The sequence below is a fragment of the Schistocerca serialis genome, chromosome 1 (genome assembly GCF_023864345.2).
Source record: "Schistocerca serialis cubense isolate TAMUIC-IGC-003099 chromosome 1, iqSchSeri2.2, whole genome shotgun sequence".
Lineage (NCBI taxonomy): Eukaryota > Metazoa > Arthropoda > Insecta > Orthoptera > Acrididae > Schistocerca > Schistocerca serialis.
The window spans coordinates 241,144,782-241,170,497 of record NC_064638.1 but is presented as its reverse complement, the minus strand read 5'-3'; the positions used below and the strand labels follow the sequence as shown (position 1 = coordinate 241,170,497).

At 41.0% G+C, this 25,716-nt stretch overlaps 1 protein-coding gene across 7 annotated transcripts in view; it reads right to left on the bottom strand.

Moving 5' to 3' along the window:
• LOC126466754 (inter-alpha-trypsin inhibitor heavy chain H4-like) overlaps nt 1-25,716 on the bottom strand; it is a 207,579-nt gene that overhangs the window by 149,500 nt on the left and 32,363 nt on the right. For all 7 annotated transcript variants that reach the window (XM_050096405.1, XM_050096410.1, XM_050096408.1 and 4 more), the window contains exons 4-5: nt 25,454-25,592; nt 14,705-14,819 (exon numbers count right to left, since the gene is read on the bottom strand). In XM_050096405.1, the coding sequence (XP_049952362.1) occupies nt 14,705-14,819; nt 25,454-25,592 (254 nt within the window). The remainder of the gene's footprint in view (nt 1-14,704; nt 14,820-25,453; nt 25,593-25,716) is intronic.

Genomic DNA, 25,716 nt, shown 5'->3' with positions numbered 1-25,716 from the left:
CTATGGGAAATGTAATTAGGTTTTGTCTCTGCAATGCATTTGGGAGTGATACATAGTGGGCTGCAGGGCATATCTGCATTTCTCACTTTACAGTGGCTCTAAAAGTTAGGTAAGTAGGGCTTTGCGGTATAATTCGATCTATCTTCAAGGGTGTACTAATTATAGTTATTGAGAATTTTCCTGATGGTTTTCTCAGAATCGAAGAAACCTGTGACTATTTCCAGAATGAGATTTTCAATCTGCAGCGGAGTGTGCGCTGATATCAAACTTCCTGTCAGATTAAAACTGTTCTGCAAGGTTCGCAGGAGAGCTTCTGTAAAGTTTGGAAGGTAGGAGACGAGATACTGGCAGAAGTAAAGCTGTGGGGACCGGGCGTGAGTCGTGCTTCGGTAGCTCAGATGGTAGAGCACTTGCCCGCGAAAGGCAAAGGTCCCGAGTTCGAGTCTCGGTCGGGCACACAACAATATTTTAAGATGGGATACACAAGAGTTTTGTAAGCATTCTCGTTTGTATGGTGTAATCGCTGATAATCACATTGTAAAAGTCCGTGGCACAACGTGGGAATGACGCAGATGACGCTGTAGATGAAATAAAAGTCATATTTTCTGTCTATTCATTCGTCCGCAGCTCGTGGTCGTGCGGTAGCATTCTCGCTTCCCGCGCCCGTGTTCCCGGGTTCGATTCCCGGCGGGGTCAGGGATTTTCTCTGCCTCGGGCTTGGATGTGTGTGATGTCCTTACGTTAATTAGGTTTAAGTAGTTCTAAGTTCTAGGGGACTGATGACCATAGATGTTAAGCCCCATAGTGCTCAGAGCCATTTGAACCATTTTGTCTATACATTTTGAGAAGTTACAGACAGATGCGAAGTGCATATAGCACAGACAACGGAATGTGACAGTGAATACAGCGAGAAGAGTCTCGGCGGGGTCTTATGCTATTTTATACAGCACGCTGTCTGCTGCGCAGCTAGCTAGCTCGGCAACCGCGTGGTCCATACAGGCCAGCACGCGGTAAGGGCTGGGCAGGATAAAATCGGTATCACGCACCATTGCAATATACATATAGATTCTTAACACTATTTCTTAAAACTTGGTAAGTGGTCTTTAACGGTATACTTCGCATTTACCTTTCAGCGTCTGCTAATACCTTATCAATCGTAACTGTACCATTGGCTCTGGGGTCAATATGACGCCATAAGTACTTTGGGGCATGTATCTCCCTTGTTTTCAAAACTATTATTTTCAAAATCTATAATTTTTTCCCTCTGAGTCCATTGTATCCTATGATGTTGAAACACGTATGTAACATAGCAGCGATGGCGAGGCATTGTAGCATCTGTGACCAGAGAGTATGCGCTTGACCGCGCGAGTGTTGCGAGCGGTTCTTACTCTGTCAGTAGTCGTTGCGAGTCTGTAGCTCTGTCTAGTTGAGGGCAGTACTCTGTCAGTGGTCGTCGCGAGCAGTAGCTCTGTTCAGTGGCGTGCAGTACGCTAGTAGTCGTCATGCAGAGCGGTCGATCAGTGGTAGCAGCCCAGTGGGGTTGCGTGATGTGGTCTGGCGACAACACTGGTCAAGATGCTGAATGAGGTATACTGTTAATTAAGATAATCATCGGATAATGTAAAGTTTAATTATTGTAACTAATTTTCAACAAGTGCCCCCAATAATAACTTTGATTTCAAAAGCAATTTTACATAAAATTTTCATTTAATTGAAGTAACTATTTCGTTCCACTTCCCCTAAACAAAAGTTTCAGTTTTCAATTAGATTAAAGAAAAAAAAGGGAATATTATTATTTGCAATGCAGTTCCTCCAAGCGGTGCGCAACAACAAGAGCAGAAATTTGACTAGGTGTTGTAATGAGGTAAGAATTTTAATTTTGATTTTTTTGCACAGGGCCAAAGACCGATATTTCGGTTTAATTGAATCATTATTATCACTGAGATTTTCTTATCACTGAATTGACTTTAATTTTTTATGAAGAACTTATACTTGAGTCAGATTGCGATTCTCACTTTTATTGTCATCAAATTTAATTGCTAGGGAGGTTACACTTGGCTCCCATTCATTTATTATTTCTGTCTTTAAAATTTCAGTGGAGAGGTTACACTTAGCGCAATGTCCATTGGCATTCCTAAATAATATTTCGGTATTGTAAATTTTTGTGGGGAGGTTACACTTGGCGACACCCAGTCCAGGATCGTATTTCGTTGAGAGTCTTTTGAACAACAGTCAGATATCTGCTCTTGTTTGCTTAGATATAATTAGGATTTGGCGCAACGCTTTTACTAATCTTGTGACTTTCTCTCTACAGGTCGACGGCAATTCGTTGCTCTATTGTATTTGTGTGTTGCTTTTGCATTTGTGCTTATTGTTTTGTGAATAATTTTGACTATTGTTAAAATGCCGCGAAAGACTGTGAATAGTGTATCGCGAGGTATTATGAATGAAATTACCGACCCAAACAACTTTACCGATAGGACATGTGCCACGCAGTGTAATGATGACAATCCTGCGTTCACTAACAATCAGTGCATTCCAACCACTAATGATGACTTTTGTCTTAATGATGAACAAACGAACTCGGTTATGTCCTCTGTTGATTTGACGACAATTGATGACGCAGAACGCTCTATTGTAATGAGCGCTGCAGAGCTTAACACACCCGATTTGGAAAACCCAAGTACCGCACAGACAAGTTTGTCTAATGAAAATGAACACAGTGTACATCCGACTGACAAACCTTTTTGTAAATCTCAGAATAACCAAATGGTTACAGTAAGCGAGAGAGTTCCAGATCCACCACTAAACAGCACAGAGAGTATAAACGCTAACTTTGGCTTTGAACAAATTATGGTAAGATTGCTACAACAACAGAGTGAAGATTTCAAACAACAATTTAGTGAACAGGTCAGACAACAGAATAAAAAATTAGACGACAATGCCAGACAGCTTAGTGAACAAATTAGAGCCGTTGCCGCGCAGTGCCATGACACTAAGGAACAGTTGCGCGTGGAAATTGAGGCATGTTCACGAAAAAATAGCGAAGAAATTAAGTCTGTTGTGCAAGAATTAAGGGAAATGCAAACAGCCGCAACAGAAACACTCAGAGACGAAATTAGCGGAGTCGCTAAACAATGCTCTGAAAAAGCTGCACAATTACGGGACGAGTTTAAAGCAATGACGATAGAACTTTCGCGCACTATGGACGCAAAGATAGACGCGAAATTCGAACAGCAGAACACTCAGATTAACGAGCGCTTTAATCAGCACATACAGAACAGTGATACGCGTTTCCGCAAATTTATTCAAGATCAAAACAAAGTAAAACGACAAGTCATGGAAACAATCACTGCACAAAGACAAGAGGACAAACGTAAAATGTTTGCGAAAGCGAAGACGTATGTAGACAATAATATTACTACATTGTCCGACAAAATTAATACCATAGAACAATTGAACGCGAAATTACGGGATGAAATTTCTGATCTTAAATCAAAAACAGATACACACACAGTAAATATTCAAACAGTGACAGACAGATTCGAACAATTAGAACTAACACAGGATTGCGATGTCATCAAAGCTGATGTTAAAAAACTGAGCGAAACTACGCGTAAGTTGCAAAAACAGATTAATGCGTCTGATTCTAAAACCGACGATCAGGTTAAAATACTGACTGAAAAATGTGATGAATTGGCCAGTCGTATTGATGTTATCGGAAATACTAATGACAATAAATCAGACGATACTGCACCGGTTTCATTTATCCAAACACCTGAATTTCAAAATTTACAGCAGGCAATTAATGAGATCGATTCGTCCAACAACACGTTACGTAGGAAGTTATCAAATTTACAACAAGAAGTAACAGAGATGAAAAACATTTCAGTTAATAACATGCCACAACAGACGCCACTTTATGAACATGTGTCAGAGTCACGCAGCGTGTATAATGTGAACAATTTACAGAGACTACGCGACTTAAAATCCGAAAAGCCACGCGACTTAAAATCTGAAAAGCTACGCAACTTGAAATCCGAAATGACACAGACGAACAGATTCACACACAAACCTGAACGTGTTATCAAACTGAGTGACGAGAACGTAGATTTCGAGCAATTTGCATTTGCAAGAAAATGTAAAGAATTTAATAATGACAGAACACAGGTACACGCTTTGAGCTGTATACGACAATTTGTTTTTATGCTTTCACCGCTATTGCCTGTAATGCAGAAGCTAGCTTTGAACCAGATGCGACAATTTATTTTTGTATTTACAACAGCATTGCCTGTAATGAAGAAATTTGAATTAGCACGGATACAACAATTTGCCTTTGAAATTTTACCGCTATTGCCTGTAACACAAAAGCTAAAATTTATTTGCAGTGCGTAAATGACCTCAGGGGATTCATTACGCTTTAATGAATATGTGCCGTAGCGAGCATAGGGCCCCGAGCTGTAGTAGTGCTGTTTCATCTTTAGTTTTCTGCACTGCTGCCTTTTCTTCTACTATCCTTTATATCTATCAAAACTGCTCTTCAGCTATTGCTCTATGTAGAATTAAGAAAAATGACTAAAGAAAACCCGATGTGACAAATTTTTACTGAAAGTGACAACATTCTTTAGGCACTCCAGAGTCAGCGTAATTTTATTAACAGATAAAATCGTAATCATCAGTATGTACAAAATTTTCGGCAGTCGCAACCACATTTTGTAACAATAGATGTTTTTCACCACAATAGCATGAAAGTCAACCGCTTAGCATACCTAACCAACAATGCAGTCTACAAGGTCAACCAGGCTTTAATGTTTCGCCGCGTGCACGTATAGTCCCAGCTCCAACAAATGGTAACGCATGGCAGCAAAGAAATAACTACGTACAGACAACACTCTATTTCAACTCGTATCGCAATACACCGTATAGGAATGACTATCAGGACAGACGTAAAAATAATGAGCACAATTCTCGGCGTACATTTAATAACAGTCGATCTTATGAGCAGCAACAACATCAGCAACAACAAATAATCATGAATGAAACAGACAATAGGTGTCATCCATAGCGTAACACGTCAGTAAGAAATAACAGAGCAGTTCATATAGTAGATATGCCACAATATTCTCCCGTAATTAATAGCACGTACGACAGAATTTGACCAGACACAGTACAGATTGCATATTCCAATAACGTAAGCAATAATTTAGGCACGCAGAATCTTGTTCACGAAAATGTTATTAATTTTGACGCCATCCGACACACGTTTGCATTAAAGACAGAATCACGACGTACGTAGACGACATTCTTATTGCAAAAACTGACAGGTCTGAACACAATCTGATTCTTGAACAACTGTTACAAACTTTCCATGCACAAGGACTTACAGTTAACCTCAGTAAATCGCACTTTGGTAAAACTTCTATAAAATTTCTTGGACACGTGATTTCAGCAGAAGGCATTGCACCTGATCCGGAAAAACTTCAGGCTCTACGTGACATTACTGTTCCTACGACAAAGAAACAACTACGCAGTTTTTTGGGCTTAATTAACTTTTTTCGTAAATTTATTCATTATTCCGCTATAGACACGCCTAGATTATGTCAATTAACAGGTAAAAACACTATTTGGTCTTGGGATAAGCAAGCACATTCTGAATTCATGAACCTGAAGCATGCTCTGTTGAATGCTCCACTTTTATCGCACCCCGATCTTACTAGAAATTTTTCCATTGCCACCGACAGTTCTAACACCGCTTTAGGCATACATATTTTCCAGGAAATTGAAGAAGATGGTTCAACAGTTATTAAAAACATCGCATTTGCAAGCCGCATTCTGTCACCTGCTGAACGAAATTATTCCGTCACAGAACTTGAAACATTATGAGTTGTATGGGCTTTCACGAGATTTAGGGACTTTCTTTATGGCAGACATACCACAGTTTACACAGATCACAGAGCGATACAATTTTTACTTTCGGCTAAATTTACTCACGACAGGTTAAGTAGATGGAAACTATATTTACAAGAATTTAATTTTACGATTGTCCACATTCCCGGCACACAAAATGTTATAGCAGACGCACTATCGCGTTCTCTCGGCAACAATCAGCAAGACGTGGCAACCAACTTCTGCAAAACAAATTTCAGTGTCATGTACATTCAGCAAGTTGCATTTGAAAACTTTATTTCATCGTCACTACAGGACATAGCGCAAGAGCAAAATAAGGACAATGTGTGGAAAGAAATTAAACACCTTTGGCAAGATAGGAAAAATGTTACGATTAGGAACCACTACACTGTACGCAATGAAATTCTGTTTCGTCGCTCTCATCCTGACAGCAACAATTGGTTATTATGCATTCCTGACGAACTGGTTAACAAATTAATCTGGTACACTCATTTAAGTTACGCACATTACGGAGCAAGAAAATGTTTTCTTATACTGAGACAGAACTCTTATTTTACTAACATGGAGAAACGTATACGACGAGTTTTAGCGTCTTGTAAAATTTGCCAGAAAGCTAAATCAGACACCACTTCACATATTCCTCCATTATATCCCATTATACCTGTTAAATTAAGACACATGGCCGCAGTAGATATTTTTGGTCCGATTCCCAGAACTAACAGAGGTTTTTGCTACATCTTTGTCGCTGTTGAGCTCACTTCAAAATTTGTTACCTTCACTCCGTTACGTAAAGCTACTGCTAAAACTGTTTCGAAAGCATTTGTAAAACATTTTCTATTTCATGTAGGGCATGTGATGAAAGTAATTTCTGACAATGGATCTCAATTTCGTAGTAACGTATGGATACGCATGTTACGAGCTAGAAACATTTCTCCGATTTATATATCCAAGTACCACGCTTCTTCGAACCCCTGTGAAAGATTAATGAAAGAAATTGGTAAACTGTGTAGAATATACTGCCACAAAAGACATATTGATTGGGATACACACATACTCTCATTCCAAGACGTAATTAATTCCATTCCAAATGAATCCACTATGCTATCTCCGTCTATTATACTGAAAAACGTTGAACCACGAAACAAAATTAAAGAATTAGTAAACTTCCCTAAATGTCGTCGACTAAGACATCACGAAATAATTGACATTGCGCTGAACAACATCAAATGTGCCGCAGAGCGCCGGAGAAGACAGCAAAAACAGGTTTGTAGACGCCGAGACTTTCACATTGGACAGAAAATATTAGTGCGTACACACTATTTATCCAGCAAATTAAAAGGTAAGTGCAGTAAATTTGAACTTCTATACGCAGGTCCATATCGGATTCGCAGCATCCCTCACCCCAATGTTGTACACGTCGAAACTTTGAGAACTAGAAAAACGAAAGGCAACCACCATATCTCAAACATTAAACCGTTTATTGAATGAAGACACTTTATGATTCAACACACTATGATGTCATTTATTAATGCAATTATTTCACTTGACTAATTACTGATGATTATCGCATTTTTTCTTGGCAAGTGCCCGGCAAGGTAAGGTTAGCAGGTCGCTTTTCTTGTCGTTACACATCAGACCGTGCACATTTTCCACTTTTTTTATGTATGATTATACTCCAGTTTTGTTTGTATGCACTGTGAAATAGTTAAGATATAACACACACCAGTTGACTTTGACATTTTTTTTTTTGCCTTATGACATCTCAACATCGTGACTGTTTTACATTTTTGCTGCTGCATTGTGATATTATCTGTACATTTTGCCTCTGAACACTGTCAATGCCTTTGACATATTACGTTTTCTGTCATGTTATGCTGTATGGTTAATTATGTTACCATAAACCAGTCATTATTTAGTGGGTATATGATTTAAATGCAAGACAGTAATCTCTGTTCATCAATTTCAGAAAGAAATGATGCGTGTAAGAAATAAATTCAACAAAAATGGGAATTTCACCTACGGAATAAACGATAGAAGATGCAATAACTTTATGAGGAAGAGTAAATGGATCAGGATTAACAAGAATTAACAAGAATATACTATACTCATTGTAGAATAGCAGTCTTAACTAATTTTTCTTTCAGAATACAAGGTGATTGATGCAGGCTGTCAGACTGAACTACACATCTTAGTTTTAGTGATGAAATATGCTAGAGATAAGGAATAGTTGTATAATGAGTAATGAAGTGATTTTTTGCAGATGATAATGAATACTGATGAATAATGATGAAGGATATGGTATTATGAATAATGAAGTTTTTATTTACAGGTGATGATAATAATGAAGTTATGATAATATGGATAATGAAGTGATTGATAATGAAGTTTTTTCTTTACAGATGAGGATAATGTTGGAGTTTTATATTTATGCTATGTAGTTATTTAAGTATTTGTTGCAGTTTGTTTTGACAGCAGGTGTTATATTGCATAGTAGGATGACGGAAAGTTTTGGAAAGGACAGCTATGGAACACATTTTATACACATTTCACTACTTGTTAATTCGAAGTTCACTACTTTTCAGCATAGTGTGCGTTTCTTCTTTCAGGTCAATAATCCATTTTGTATTTTTTCCAGGAGATGCTTGTCATGATACTTACTAAAACTGTTACTTATTATACCTGTTCTAGTACTTGCATTTTTATTTTTTTTTTACCCATTTGTGTTTACCATTTATAAATGTAATCACATATACTGCCTTGTTACATAACCTTGCTACAGCTGACTCATGACGAATGACGTTACCTATCCTCATTTGCAGCAATAGGTCAAAAGCAAAAAGTGTTATGCCTCAGCAATTAATTATCGATCCCAACGCAATGCATTGCTAACAAAAAAATGTATTAACAGTCCCAAATAGTTATACCAGTTTGAGAAAATTCAGAATAATACTGATTAGCTCTGAATAGTATGTCACTTGAGTAATGACTTCTTAATGAGACAACAAAAATACACATATATATAAAATAATGCCTAGTAACTGGCTAGTAATTGCCACTGTTATTGTAATGAGACTACTTATAATCCCCATGATTATTAATGCTATGACTATAATTAACTGATTTTTAATAATGACTTCGTGATGATCTGAATAAAACTGAATGATGAACAATGCTTTATACTATTCGATACCTGATGGCCACTGAGTGCCAATAATTAGTGTCACTTAATGAATTGTTATTAATTATGCCATTAATTAGTTCTTGTTTTCAATGTTGATACTTTGTAACTGGAAAAGAATGTGATTGTTTCATAATGCTTTGTAATTAGAAGGCTAATGATTCTTACTATATTAAAATGACAAATGATTAATTAACTATGCTTTATAATTGGAAATGAATGTGACTGTTTAATAATGCCTTGTAATTAGGAAAAAGCTAATGATTATTACTATTGAAATGACAAATGATTAATTAACTATGCTTTATAATTGGAAATGAATGCGACTGTTTAATAATGCCTTGTAATTAGGAAAAAGCTAATGATTATTACTATTGAAATGACAAATGATTAATTAACTATGCTTTATAATTGGAAATGAATATGACTGTTTAATAATGCTTTGTAATTAGGAAAAAGCTAATGATTATTACTATTGAAATGACAAATGATTAATTAACTATGCCATACTTTGTAACTGGAAAAGAATGCGATTGTTTCATGATGCTTTGTAATTAGGAGAAGGTTAATGATTAATACTATATTGGAATGACAAATGATTAATTAACTATGCTATACTTTGTAACTGGAAAAGAATGCGATTATTTAATAATGCTTTGTAACTAGGAAAAGAAGATTACTGATCCTATGTAAAACAATTAATGAACATTTTTCTGTAATACTACATGCATGGTACAGAAATGTTCAATAACTGGGCTATGAATGCCGCAAACTACTACTGTAATTGACAATATTATGTGACTTAATGTCCTTCACCTTATGAGCTAACTACCCTGAATTACTGCAATGTCCATTTGTCCTGTTTATCCTAGTGATCATGGAGCACTATATTTGGTTTTGCACTAATTCTACGTTGATGTGCCGTGTAAGAGCGTGGTGTTGACACGACATGCTGTCCACCACCGTGAGCGATGAAGACGTTATTATGGTCCCACTGTTTGGTGTACCTAATATACTGCCAAAATAAAAAAAAAATTGAATATTACTACGACAGTTCAGTGTCTTGGCTACGCTGATAAATTCTGAGGGGAAAAGAACTTCAAGTTGTGTCACTTGGTGTTGTACTTCTGTGGAAAGATATGGACTTTCAGAACAGCTGTGTGCAATCTAAAGTGCTACAACCATGATGCAATCCTTCCCTTTCCTATCCTAATTCTTGTCACATAGTGAAAATCATTTTTGCTAACATTATTTATGTTCATGGCTATACATTTTTTCAACTCGCTAAACTCCAGTGCGAGTACACTTATGTCACTGGTCGACATGATTTTTTTTGCTATTATGTTTATTTATTGCCAAAATGCTAAAGACATTTTTTTTGATTTGTTCTGAAGTACAGTATATGTGCACTTTTGTCTTTTATATTGTATATACATTTTTATTTTCTGAACTACAGTGCATGTGCACTTCTGTTAGGTGTTAATATGTTTTCTACTGAACTTCAGTGCCTGTACACTTTTCTCATTTTTCAATATGATTTCTACTATTCTGTATATTCAATACTTTAATGCGAATGCACTTATGTCGTTTGTTACTAATTGTACATACATTTCATCAATTACTGATATGTTCTCAACTGCAGTGCATGTGCACTCATGTCACTTGTCAACATAATATTTTGCCAGTCTGTTTATTTGTTCTGAATATGCTAAAGAATTTTTTTTCAGTGCCTGTGCACTTTGTTATCTGTCAAATAATTTGTATATACATTTTTCTGATTTGCTACTATGTTTTGCACTCACATTTTGTCTTTGTCTGATATATTTTGTACTTAGTGCGTGTGCACAACATTTAAATATTCTGTAAGTTGTAGAATTTTGTTAATTAAAGAAAAATTTTGCCGCGCTTGGCAAGTCCAAATGACTCACCATCGCTGCCAAATTTTTGCCCCCCCAGTGGAGGGTTATGAAACACGTATGTAACATAGCAGCGATGGCGAGGCATTGTAGCATCTGTGACCAGAGAGTATGCGCTTGACCGCGCGAGTGTTGCGAGCGGTTCTTACTCTGTCAGTAGTCGTTGCGAGTCTGTAGCTCTGTCTAGTTGAGGGCAGTACTCTGTCAGTGGTCGTCGCGAGCAGTAGCTCTGTTCAGTGGCGTGCAGTACGCTAGTAGTCGTCATGCAGAGCGGTCGATCAGTGGTAGCAGCCCAGTGGGGTTGCGTGATGTGGTCTGGCGACAACACTGGTCAAGATGCTGAATGAGGTATACTGTTAATTAAGATAATCATCGGATAATGTAAAGTTTAATTATTGTAACTAATTTTCAACAAGTGCCCCCAATAATAACTTTGATTTCAAAAGCAATTTTACATAAAATTTTCATTTAATTGAAGTAACTATTTCGTTCCGCTTCCCCTAAACAAAAGTTTCAGTTTTCAATTAGATTAAAAAAAAAAGGGAATATTATTATTTGCAATGCAGTTCCTCCAAGCGGTGCGCAACAACAAGAGCAGAAATTTGACTAGGTGTTGTAATGAGGTAAGAATTTTAATTTTGATTTTTTACACAGGGCCAAAGACCGATATTTCGGTTTAATTGAATCATTATTATCACTGAGATTTTCTTATCACTGAATGGACTTTAATTTTTTATGAAGAACTTATACTTGAGTCAGATTGTGATTCTCACTTTTATTGTCATTAAATTTAATTGCTAGGGAGGTTACACTTGGCTCCCATTCATTTATTATTTCTGTCTTTAAAATTTCAGTGGAGAGGTTACACTTAGCGCAATGTCCATTGGCATTCCTAAATAATATTTCGGTCTTGTAAATTTTTGTGGGGAGGTTACAATGTTTCCTTCATTTTTACATTTACAACACATTAAAATTTATTCACAGTTTTTGCACTGAATACCACTGGGGTCAATGTGACCCAAAGTTTAATTGTTTGTTTGTTTCGTGAATGTAACATTTATGAAAACAGAATGATGAATTTTGAGCTGAACAGCTGTTACATGAAACACCTGCAAGAATGAAAATATTATTTTCTGCTTATTTTTATCCATATTAGTGTTTCCTGCATCAGCTGTTGTTTTACTTTTCCTAATACCACTGGGGTCAATATGACTCCACAAGCACATTAGGATACGTATCCCTATTGTTGACGGCTGGAACACGTGGCTGTTCAAAAGAGATTTGGTGCTTATTCGTAAGGATATTATCGGCAACAGGTGAGATTTCTAGATCTCTGTAGGGGAGACTGGGGTTAGTTGGCACAAGGTAAGGGGCTACTTGGCACACAACATGTATTTTCTTCCACCGTGAGGTTAGAGAGCTGCTAGTGGGAGGTGGGGGTTATGTAAAGATGCGTTATCCACCGTAACTTCAGTCTGCTTAGAAGAGTCACGGAGGCAGTACCTTTGTTTCATCTTTTTCTGACTGAAACTTCTTTGTTCTGCTGAACCTGTAGATCGAAATGTCGTGCCACTGATGGTAGTTTTGGAAAGAATGGTTAACCGTGGTTGCATGTGTGTGTATAATCTTCTACAGTTAATGAAATTTTCCAGGCTGTTATGCCGTGGTCGAATGAATGTCACCTTATAAATCAACGTTTCGTCCCCAACTACGATTTTCAAGGGGAATCATAGCTTCTTTTGAACGTCCGATTCACACCCTGGCTCGCTGCTGATTACATTTAGGCGTGGGGTGAGTTGACATAGCAATGGCAACTCGCTCTCCAAACCTACGTCAACTACACACCATATTGAAATGAAATGAAGTCCGATGTTTCTTTACAGAGCATAGGGGAACGATGCGGGAGACCCGCACCGCCTTACTAGGCAAGGTCCTAGTGGAGGTGGTTTGCCATTGCCTTCCTCCGACCGTAATGGGGATGAATTATGATGATGAAGACGACACAACACCACCCAGTCATCTCGAGGCAGGGAAAATCCCTGACCCCGCCGGGAATCGAACCCGTGACCCCGTGCTCGGGAAGCGAGAACGCTACCGCGAGACTACGAGCAGCGGACATAGACTATATTACTGTTCATTAAAAAGGAAACAATTTTTTTTTTGAAAATGAATAAATACTGGTCACTCCATTAAAAAGTCGCCCTTTCGCGAGGACCATGAAAGCAGCCCAACCGTGACCGAAAAAGATTTACTGCTGTTCTAGCACACAGTCCCATCAATGACAGAATCACTGCTGAAAAAGTCAAAAAGAAGAAAAATCCATCAACAATCAAGAAGGGTGACATGGCTAGATTTGACAAGTGTAAGAAGAAAAGACTTCCTAGAACTCGTCGATCTCACTTTTCCTCTATATATTCTGATGACAGCATGTCAGACATTAGCTATGCTGAAAGTGACGTAAGATAGTCCTTCCTTGACAGTCAGAGACTGATCCTCCCCGTGGCGAAGAGGTTTTACCCTCAGCCTCCGACCAAGACTATGGTGAGGGTTCTCCACAGTTTCAACGAACCATGGAGAACCGCAAAAAGATGCTAACAGATCACCCTGAACAAGACCATCAACGGATATCCCACAATATTAAGAACTTCCTTATCACCAGCAATACCACTCAAATGACTTTTTTGGTGAAGTACCGTGTCTGCCAGCACCCTGGAAAGATGTCGAAACAAATGGCAACGAGATTCACGTGTCCACTACGGCCAGAAAAGGTAAAACTGATGGTGGACAGACGAGGATGGCTCAGTTTGATAAGGTAAAGTAAAATTGTGCGGAAATTGAACCTATCTGTTCAAATGAAGAGATGCCCTACGCCCACATTCGTGGCTTATTTAAAACATTGAGCTAATTTTATTCGTATAACTGTAGATATTGATAGCTATAATAATAAAAGCAAAATTATTTTTCATGATGAATTCAGTTTTAGTTCATACATTGAAATACATACTGCTGTTCATACACTTAAGTAGTATTTACGTTTGTTAAAATATTATATCTTCATGAGGACTTTATTTTTTGAAGAATTTAGACTTTGAAAAGGAAGTAGCTCCATATTTTCAAAAAAAAAAATTAAATTTGTGGTACAACTTGACAAGAAGAAGGGACCGGTTGGTAGGACATGTTCTGAGGCATCAAGGGATCACAAATTTAGCATTGTAGGACAGCGTGGAGGGTAAAACTCGTAGAGGGAGACCAAGATGTGAATACACTAAGCAGATTCAGAAGGATGTAGGTTGCTGTAAGTACTGGGAGATGAAGAAGCTTGCACAGGATGGAGTAACATGGAGAGCTGCATCAAACCAGTCTCAGGACTGAAGACCACAACAACGACAACCAACTAGCCCTGGTCTCCCTTACTTTATGTGCTGCTGACGTTCGGTACAGCGCCGGAAAACGGTTGGAACATAATGTTCCACATAGCTATTGCCATGTTAACATGAAATATAGTAAATACCTGGGACTCCGGAGCTATGATTATTCCTCAGACGTTGAGCCTAGTGAAGGATAGTAATTATTAAACTGCTCGGTAACAAGATCACTTACATCAAAACACAAAGTCAAATCTCCCTGAACACTCTCCCAAATTTGTAGCAGAAGATCTCGTTTGCCTTGTACTTTAGGTCGTTTGACGCGAATGACGACTTACTGGCATTGTCCGGCGTGTCCAGGATCTCGTTGGTCTCCTGCAGTCTGGGCACCTCCACCAGGCGCAGGGGTGCCTGCTCTTCTATGCGCACCTCCACCGCCAGATCATCTACGGGCTGCAACAAATAACAGTTGGCAGTCGCATTCAGATTCACCGGAAAACACTGACCGCTACTCAGTAAAGCTGAAACAATAACTGATTACAGCCGAAGTTTTACATTACGCAATTTCAGATGTAACTTATTAGCGAGTTACGCACCAACAGGGTCGTCAACCATACGTTCTCTGCGCGTATTACAACAGTATGGACAGTTTGTGTCCATGAGAAATCTGGCGCTTCTCTAAGGGCAAGCAGAATCGTTTATAATATTTTCTTCACTGCGACAGTAAGACCTTTTGTTGTCACTGCCATTATTACCTGCTTCGTCCCCGTGTGAATCAGATCTACGATAGTGTAATGAGAATCTTCAGTATCTACTGTGTCATCTTTCTCTCTCTATTTCCTTTTACACTAGTTAAGACACTCCACTCATATACGGTTATGAGAGGGGTTGCGTCCAAACCGTTAGGCTTAAGTTCTCCATGGCATTCCTCCATCAATAAAAGCAAATATCGAGGTAGTTCCTGTGGGAAGAACATGATCAATATTCTTCACTATTACAGTACTGTCCTATCCGAGTTTGAGCACCACATCCAATGCCTCAGACGTCGAAGAGAGCTAACCTTTCATCTTTACTTTTTATCTGTACTTATGCCCTTTCCTGACGGCAACATCTCTGTCTATGTATGAGTGTGTGCGTGTGAGGGAGAGGGGGAGAGAGAGAGGGGGAGGGAGAGAGAGAGAGAGAGAGGGGGGGGGGGAGGGGAGAAAGGATAATGGTGAGGTTGTCTCGGTGTGGGGCAATAACTATTTTGGCTACTTATTTCGTCACACACTATCAACGACATAATCTTGGCCCTAGTTTTAATTATGAATAAGAACCTTCAGTGGTGGGGGAAGATGTCGAAAACGACAACACTAAAGACAACAGACAATCGCAAGAAATATGCAACAGTAACTTGTGCAGTCTGATATTTCCTCAGCTTATTAAATGCTTTGAAGCAACTCCCATCTTCTTCTGCCATTAGCTATGTAATGTAAGACTTGTAGCTTATTTATCGGTCATATGGCTTCCAGTCTTAACAATGATTTGTAGTTCATTAACCTGTATGTTCATATAATGCGTGAAAGGGTATTTGTTATTGTTTCAGGAATGTTTTGGGGCATAGGATTTGTTGCTATAAGAATTACCACATGCAGCGCTAGGAAACATATGTGACAGAGCATGAAGACGTGTACTGATTTACATCTTTCTGTAATAATACTTGGCCAATAGAACGGGAAGAAGTGACAGCTGCTGGAGACAACTTATTCCACAAAGTTACTACACATACCAGTAAAACTGTTGATATTCTGTAGTTATCTGTGGCTGTCGAACGTCATGGGCTTGTATTCCGCCACGGACTGGCACATCGCTTCTGCTTGGAATCCGCTATTCATGTGAGATGAAGAAATGAAAATCAAGGAGTTATTCAGAAGTTGGCAAATAAACTAAATACCGAACTAAATTAATCGGCTGACTAACCAATAAATGCCAAACCAGTATTAATTACAGAAGAGTTGTATGAGTTAAACAGGGCTACAGAAATTTAGTAAGTATTTTTCATACAGCGTGTACATAACCAAAGTTCCTGTAGAAAGAAAACCACTGATCAGAATGGCACAAACTAGTACTGCGTATTATTGACGTAGGGGGTAAACATCAATGAAACAAAGAAAAAATAACGAAAATCGTACCAATAGATTTAGCCATAAGCCTCATAACGTAAATAGGGCCGGCTTCAAATGACAGATGACTGCAATACGATGCCAGTGTTTTGGGTTAGTTAAGCAAGCCCATCCACCACGGCGAGGTCGTACCACGTCGCATGGGAAACATAGGTTTTAATTAGAGGCCAACAACCGGATAAAAAGCAAAATGATATAGAATTATAATTTCGTGAGACAGGTGCAAGACATGTTCAATATGCTATCACCCGTTTTCTACCACAGGTCGAAATCGAGAAGCAGCATCTTCCACAGCAGACCGGGGTGTCACGGGGGTCACGTTCCAAACGGGTGGAGCAATGCTTTCCGTCAGTTCAGCAAGTAACTGGAGCAGTGAACTCAGAATCTTTCAGAAAATCTTACAGCCATAAGTCACACTGATCAGATCAGGTGACATGGACGTCCAGGTTGTAGGGGGATGATGTCTGATAACTCTAGTATTTTCGAAATACTTCTGCAGCAGCAGCTTCGATAACTGTGTAGTGTGCGGAGGAGCGCCATCTTTCATAAAAATGATCGTATCTACAGATCCACGCTGTTGGAAGGTTGAAATGATGTTGGTGCGCAAAACAATCTCAGATCATTTACCAATGATGGTACAGGTAACAGGGCTGGCAGGACTCATCTCCTCGAAACTATACGACAGTACGATACACGATGCCCCCAAAACACACCACACCGTCACCTTTGCATAATGAAACTGTACCGGTTGATGTGCGTGCGGATTTTCCGTTGCCCAAATTCTGTAGTTCTGCGTATTTACATGGAAATGGACTTCGTCTGTCCGCAAAATATTCCACGGCCGTTCATTGCCCACTCCCATGCGAACAAGAATTTCCAGAACGAATGTTTGTCTAGCTGGTAGGTCAACAGGAAGCAACTCCAGAACATGGGTGATTTTGTATGGATAGTACTGCAGAATATTTCGTAGGATTTTATGCACATTGCTCTCAGGCATGACCGACTTTCGGTCAGTTCCCCGTGTAGTGCATGTTTGCACACCACCGCTCGACCCCTCTTGCAGTGCTGTGGTCACATCTTCAACAGACATCGGTTCAACTACATTCCTTCCTCTGCCACATTGCACTACAAAAGAATCTGTGTTTTCTAGTTTTGTAATCATTTTCTTCAGACCCTATGTAGACATCCGACAACTGCCTTTTTTCATACTCTTGCATTCGGAACTTCCGCAGGGCCACTGGCGCTCAGTTATCGTTCTTACGAAAGAGCTTTACCAGCAGCACGGGACCCTTCACGGAGACAGCCATGTTGGGCTTCTCGGATGCAAAGTGAGGAAGATCCGTGTGCCACGCCTCTGTTGGTCGCAGCGCCATCTGTTAGTACAAGTTTCTTTAATTTTTTTTTGTTCCATGACTTTTCTTCTTGCGCCAATAATACGAGGGGGACACAAAAGAAACCGGACTCCGTGGGCGCTGCCACTCGTAGACGTAGTGCAGGGTTCTCACGCTAGATGGTGTAGTAGAGACCTTCATGAAACAGCTGTGCAGACGGCGTCAATGTAGAGCTGAACGTGGAAGTGTGGTATTGTGTTTCTCTGACTGTTGGCGGGTTACCTCTGCGAAGTCGTTACGGCAACTTTAAAAGAACAAAGAGTGTGTGTGAAATTTTGTTTCCTGCTTTAAAAAAAAAAAAACTGTAACGGACACACACCAAATGCTTTAGGAAGCTTTCCAGGAGGACGCTATGAGCCGCACACAGGTTTTCGAGTGGTTTGGGCTCTTTAAACGTGGTGACATATATGTTGAAGACCAAGATCATTCATGGATGCCCTTCAACATCGTGAAATGAGGAGAACATTGAAAAGGTCCGCCAAAAGATCAACGAGGATCGTCACCAAACGATCGACCAAATTTCAGCAGAGACAGGAATCCGTTGGAGCTCGTTCCAGCGGATTTTGAGTGAGGATTTGCACATGAGACGTGTTGCTGCTAAATTTGTTCCGCGCCTTCTCACACAGGAGCAAAAAACCATCCGCATGAATGTGTGTCAGGACTTGAAAACAGAGATTGCACGTGATCCAAACTTCTTGAACAAAGTCATTACAGGGGATGAGAGTTGGTGTTACGGGTATGACCCAGAAACCAAGCAAGTGTCAAGTTAGTGGAGGACTCCCAACTCTCCCAGACCAAAAAAAGCAAGGCAAGTGAGGTCAAATGTGAAGAAGATGATCATTATCTTTTTTGATGTTCGTGGAATTGTGCATCGGGAATTCGTACCCCCTGGCCAGACTGTTAACCAGCATTTGTACTTGGATGTTTTAAGGCGTCTGCGAGAGGATGTGAGGAGGAAACGCCCGGAACTTTGGCGATCAGGTATCAGGTGACTGGTTTCTGCATCACGACAACGCTCCAGCACACACGGCCTTACGAGTGACCCACTATTTGGCATCTCAGAGGGGGTCTGTCGTTCCCCACGCTCCGTATTCGCCGGACCTAGCCCCGTGCGACTTTTTCCTATTCCCACGAATGAAAAAAACGCTAAAAGGGGAGCGTTGTGATGATGTGGAGGCGGTAAAAACAGCTTCGCAAAGGGCACTGGACAATATCAAACTTGAAGAGTTCCAAACACGCTTCCAACAGTGGGAAAAGAGACGTTACAAGTGCATCGCACGTAATGGAGAGATTTTGATGGTGACTGAAATAATTTTGTAAAAAGGATCATCAATAAATTTTTTATGACAACAATCCGGTTTCTTTTGGGTCCCCCCCTCGTATACTGATACAATTTGACGTCATTCTGAGAGATGATTCTCTTTTTACAGCGTCTTGAAACTAGAACTTAAATTGTGGACGCCATGTATATTAGTTACCTCTTCCTTTACAGTCTGGCCGGCACACTCGACCTCGACACTAATCCACTAGGCGGATTCGTGTTGGGGGCCGGCACGCCTTCCCGCTCGGGAAGCAGCGCGTCGGACCGCGCGGCTAGCTGGCTGGGCAGGTGGGCACTTTGTTTTTGACGAAGCTTGAGGGAGAGCAGGTTGTAGTCCTCTCTGATGTGCACGAAACATTCAAAGTCAATGACAGAAGACGAAAAGTGGACGTGTTTTTATGAACCGGGAGACAGAGTTTAATTCAGCTGATGGTATGACACCTCTTACCAATGGCCTGAGAAATTTAAGTCAGCGATGAACAGAGAAAGCCGTGGTGCTTATTTTTTTTAATGAAAGGAGTGCCAGTCTTTTTAAATTTCTTAGACGTGGTCGCAGCATATAACAATGCGTGGTACACTGAGACAAACCTATCGGTTGGAGCTGTCATTAGAAGGTGCACAAGTATCAGAGACCGATAAATTCACTATAACAATGTGCAAATGCATCATGGAGCCTTGATTTGCCATGCACCAAACTCAAAAGTTTAGCCTAATAAAACATAATTTTCTCGGACAAGGATTTGCTGACACATGCAAAGTGGCAGTGAATGTGAAAAAGTGGGTACAATAGTGGCGACAGGATCTACTTTAAAGCATGGTTAAGAGCTGGGTTCAGCTATGCTGCAAACACATCACATTCCTTTCAACGAAGTTTTTCTTGAATAGTACCTATGTATAAAGAACTAGTTAATACAACTACGTTGGCTAGTAAGGAAGCGATAAATATATTTGCCTTAGTGTCGGTATATCCATCGTGTGAATCCCGTGCCGAAACAGTTTATTTTCGCAGCTATTCACGTGTCATGTCCCCCACATGGACTTGTTTTTCTATTCAAAATCTTTAAAATACTGCGGCAGTGATGTTCATCCATCACAAAAGGTCAATTCTTTCACTACCGCACTACACTTATAGGGCATCCCGAAAAGACACGCACCAACGTCACACAATATGAAATGGCCTTAACACGAACTACGTCACGATACTTAACGAATATTAATAATAGCACCATTAATGGCGCCGTGAATTTTCTTTGCACTAGTGGCATAAATACACTCACAGAAAAAAAAAAACACCAGAGGTAATTAATATAGACTAATGAAATTTCGGGAATACACTTGTCTAGGTAACATATTTGAGTGATTAACACTGCAAGATCACAGGTTAAAGTAGGCGCGATATAAGCAATTGCAAATGTTAAATGCTGCTACATTAATAACCGGTGTAACGGCCAGATTGTTGACGCTGGAGGTGTTGTCCAGTGATGTCTTATAAGCACTAGACACAGACCTGCTGATCGACCAGGGCAAGGCAACGTGTCGACATTCTACTGGGTGTTACAAAAAGGTACGGCCAAACTTTCAGGAAATATTTCTCACACACAAATAAAGAAAAGATTTTATGTGGACATGTGTCCGGAAACGCTTAATTTCCATGTTAGAGCTCATTTTAGTTTGTTCTTCCACTTAGGCTCAATGGAGCACGTTATCATGATTTCATACAGGATACTCTACCTGTGCTGCTAGAACATGTGCCTTTACAAGTACGACACAACATGTGGTTCATGCACGATGGAGCTCCTGCACATTTCAGTCGAAGTGTTCGTACGCTTGTCAACAACAGATTCGGTGACCGATGGATTGGTAGAGGCGGACCAATTCCATGGCCTCCACGCTCTCCTGACCTCAACCGTCTTGACTTTCATTTATGGGGGCATTTGAAAGCTCTTGTCTACGCAACCCCGGTACCAAATGTAGAGACTCTTCGTGCTCGTATTGTGGACGGCTGTGATACAATACGCCATTCTCCAGGGCTGCATCAGCGCATCAGGGATTCCATGCGACGGAGGGTGGATGTATGTTTCCTCGCTAACGGAGGACATTTTCAACATTTCCTGTAACAAAGTGATTGAAGTCACGCTGGTACGTTCCGTTGCTGTGTGTTTCCATTCCATGATTAATGTGATTTGAAGTAATAAAATGAGCTCTAACATGGAAAGTAAGCGTTTCCGGACACATGTCCACGTAACATATTTTCTTTCTTTGTGTGTGAGGAATGTTTCCTGAAAGTTTGGCCGTACCTTTTTGTAACACCCTGTATACAGCATGTTGGATTACAACAGCGGTATGTGAACAAGCGTTATCCTGTTGGAATGTTGTTCATGAATGGCAACAAGACAGGTAGAATTATCAGACTGGCGTACAAATTCGGAGTCAGGGTGTGTGAATCACGAGACTGTTCCTGCTCTGACGATAAGTCTAGGTTTAGCTCAAGTGGCTCTATCACGCAGAAAGGTTGGTTGCAGGCCCTCAAGTGGTCTCCTTCTAACAAACACGCAGCCATCACTGACACCGAGGCTGAACCAGCTTCCATAAGAACAGATCTCCACCCTGTCCTCTAATAAGCTCTCGCTTGAGTCGCTGGCTTGGGGTCATTGAAACACACGTTACAGGGCGCCTGGCTCGGAGCTGTCTTTGCAGTAACCTATTTGTAACACCATCACTGTTGAGCTAACTGCTGCCCATATTGCTGCTGCAGATGCAGTATGATGCGCCAGAGCCATACACCGAACACGATGGTCGTCCCTCTCTGTAGTGCCACGTGGCCGTCCGGAGTCCGGTCTTCTTGCGACCGTACGTACTCACGACCACCGCTACCAGCATATCATGTACAGTGACTACATTTCTGCCAAGTATTACTCCTCAGACTCAGAAGGAACATCCAGCTTCGTGTAACCCTGTTTCACAACCTCGTTCAAACTCGTTGGGGCATTGATAAAGGGGCATTTGTCGCCTTACAGGCATTCTTGACCAAAATTAACTCACCACGTCCAAAGATACACTACTGGCCATTAAAATTGCTACGCAACCAGGATGACGTGCTACAGACGCGAAATTTGACCGACAGGAAGAAGATGCTATGATACGCAAATGATTAGCTTTTCAGAGCATTCACACAAGGTTGGCGACGGTGGCGACACCTACAACGTGCTGACATGAGGAAAGTTTCCAACTGATTTCTCATACACAAACAGCAATTGACCGGCGTTGCCTGGTGAAACGTTGTTGTGATGCCTCGTGCAAGGAGGAGAAATGCGTACCATCCCGTTTCCGACTGTGATAAAGGTCGGATTGTAGCCTATCGCGATTGCGGTTTATCGTATTGCGACATTGCTGCTCGCGTTGGTCGAGATCCAATGGCTGTTAGCAGAATATGGAATCGGTGGCTTCAGGAGGGTAATACGGAACGCCGTGCTGGATCCCAACGGCCTCGTATCACTAACAGTCGAGATGACAGGCATCTTATCCGCATGGCTGTAACGGATCGTGCAGCCACGTCTCGATCCCTGAGTCAACAGATAGAGACGTTTGCAAGACAACAACCATCTGCACGAATAGTTCGACGACGTTTGCAGCAGCATGGACTATCAGCTCGGAGACCATGGCTGCGGTTACGATGGTGTACTGAACGACGAACCTGGGTGCACGAACGGCAAAGCATGAAGATGGTCGCTTCCGTGTTTGGCGATATCGCGGTGAGCGCACATTGGAAGCGCGTACTCATCATCGCGATACTGGCGTATCACCGGGCGTGATGGTACGAGGTGCCAATGGTTACACGTCTCGGTCACCTCTTGTTCGCATTGACGACAGTTTGAACAGTGGACGTTACATTTCAGATGTGTTACGACCCGTGGATCTACCCTTCATTCGATCCCTGCGAAACCCTACATTTCAGCAGGATAATGCAGGTCCTGTACGGTCCTTTCTGGATACAGAAAATGTTCGACTGCTGTCCTAGCCCTGATTTCTCAGGATCTATGCACCCAAACTGCGTGAAAATGTAATCACATGTCAGGTCTAGTATTTGTCTAATGAATACCCATTTATCATCTGCATTTCTTCTTGGTGTAGCAATTTTAATGGCCAGTAGTGTAATTACCCCCTTACACCGTGTACTTAAAGCAGGCTTGATATGGATCCTCACAGTGGTGCTGCTAGCGCCACTCTCATGCGACTAGCTCGAAATCTGAGTAGGCGTTATCTTTCAGACGTAGAAAAACGCGTACCAACTTACGTTATGTCGCTCAATTCCTTCTTGGTGTTGCGAATTTTTTCCGTCAGTATAGTTCATCAAGATGTCAGTTCTAGCGTGAGAGAGTCACCCAGTGGTAACTATGCTAATAACGACTTCCTCCAATCTGAAGAAAGATACTTATGGACGTCGGTTTCAGTGGAACGAGGAACTGCAAGAGTGACTGCGGTTGTGGATCCGTTAGCGGCCGCCCGCTTTCTACGAAACAAGAGTATCGTCTCGTCTCCCAGTGGGAGAAACCTCTTAACGCATGTGGTGATTACTTTCGAATGGAACCAGTAGTTTACAGTTTTTTCGAAAGGATGTTAGCCACACTCTCTTCTTCTATTTTTTGTTTTTTTTTGTTTTTTGTTTTTTATAAGATAAGGCGACTTAAGAGAGCACGCAAGTAATCATGTGGGATTTTTATTGACCGCTGGATTAATGTGTAAAGTTCCCTAGCTAATGCTTCAGCATGATCATTGACAGGAACACCTACGTGGCTCGATTTGGATGGGGATTCCAAAAGTCCGGTGTATTTCTGAGGTTGTACAGAGATGTTCTTGAATTGGAGACAAACGAATGGGTCGGATGGTAATTATCAAACGCCTTTAAACTACAAAGAGAGATAGCTCTGTGTTGTTACTGATTTCGGCTCAATACAGTCCGACAACCACGAGTGATTGTCTGCGGTGCCATCTCATTTCATAGCAGGACATTGGTTTGACATCTGCGGCACCCTTACATTACAGTTGCTTTACGGTGAGTCATCCAGGGTTTACATTTCAGCAGGATAATGCACTAATCCACACTTGAACATGACGAAAGTTTCTGTTGCTTGTGTTCATGCTTGCCAAATCCTACCATGGCCTGCAAAGTTTTCTGAAACTCTCGCCAATTGAGAACGTTTGGAGTATTATGGACAGCCCCCCCCCCCCCCCCCAATGATCTCTGGATTTTGACTATATAACTAGCCCCATGGACAGAATTTCGCACAATATCCCTCCGGAGGACATACAACTCTGTCAATCAATGCCAAGGCGAATAATTGCCTGCTTATGGGCCAGAGAAGGACCACCGCGTTATTAACTTGCTCAGTTTGTAAATCTCTTTCTCTTGAACAAATCATCCAATTTTTTGAAATTGTCACTTCATTCCAGTCTGAGAGAAGCTACGGTCTTAGGTCGCATCCGGTTTGCTTATACCTGTCTCACCTATAGCTACATATGAAGCATACTCAAAACCATATACCCGCCAAAGCGGGACCATGGAATGGTTGCATTCAAAAGTAATCACCACACGCGTTGAGAGATTTATCCCACTGGAAAACGAGACAAACAATTCCTGTTTCATAGAACGTGGTCGGCTGCTGATGGATGCACAACCGCAACCACTCTTGCAGTTCCTCGTTCCACTGGGGCCGGCCGAAGTGGCCGAGCGGTTAAAGGCGCTACAGTCTGGAACTGCACGACCGCTACGGTCGCAGGTTCGAATCCTGCCTCGGGCATGGATGTTTGTGATGTCCTTAGGTTAGTTAGGTTTAAGTAGTTCTAAGTTCTAGGGGACTTACGACCACAGCAGTTGAGTCCCATAGTGCTCAGAGCCATTTGAACCAACCTCGTTCCACTGAAACAGACGTCCACACATATCTTTCTTCAGATCGCCAATGATGTGAAGCTGAAACGGTGAAATATTCTAGGTGTACATTTCACAACCAAAATGCTGCTGTGTATCCTTTACATCTATCGGTTTGCATCCGGATCATGCCTTCGAAGTCGGTCTTTTTTTTTCCTCTCTTACAGTGTCTTAGGATCTGTGTGATCCTTGGTTCAACAACAGAGGTTTCAAGGAATGTAGGACAGAAGCAAAGATCACTCGTGGTGTAGCAGTGGTACTGTGTAAGGCCTTGGCGGACGTACCTGTCGAGGGTTGATGTTGATGCGCAGGTTGTAGGCGCCTATCTCCCTCTGCAGCAGCTCCTCGTACGTCAGGTTGAAGGTTACTTTTTTCTGCGCTTCAACGTTCACGGACACGTGCACCACGTTGGAATCGCGTGCGCTGCAACATTCAACGACGACATTATGCAAATAAATAGAAATAGCGTAAGAGATTTATAATACGGTGAATAAAAATTACAACAAATCAGAAATTGTTCAAATGGCTCTGAGCACTGTGGGACTTA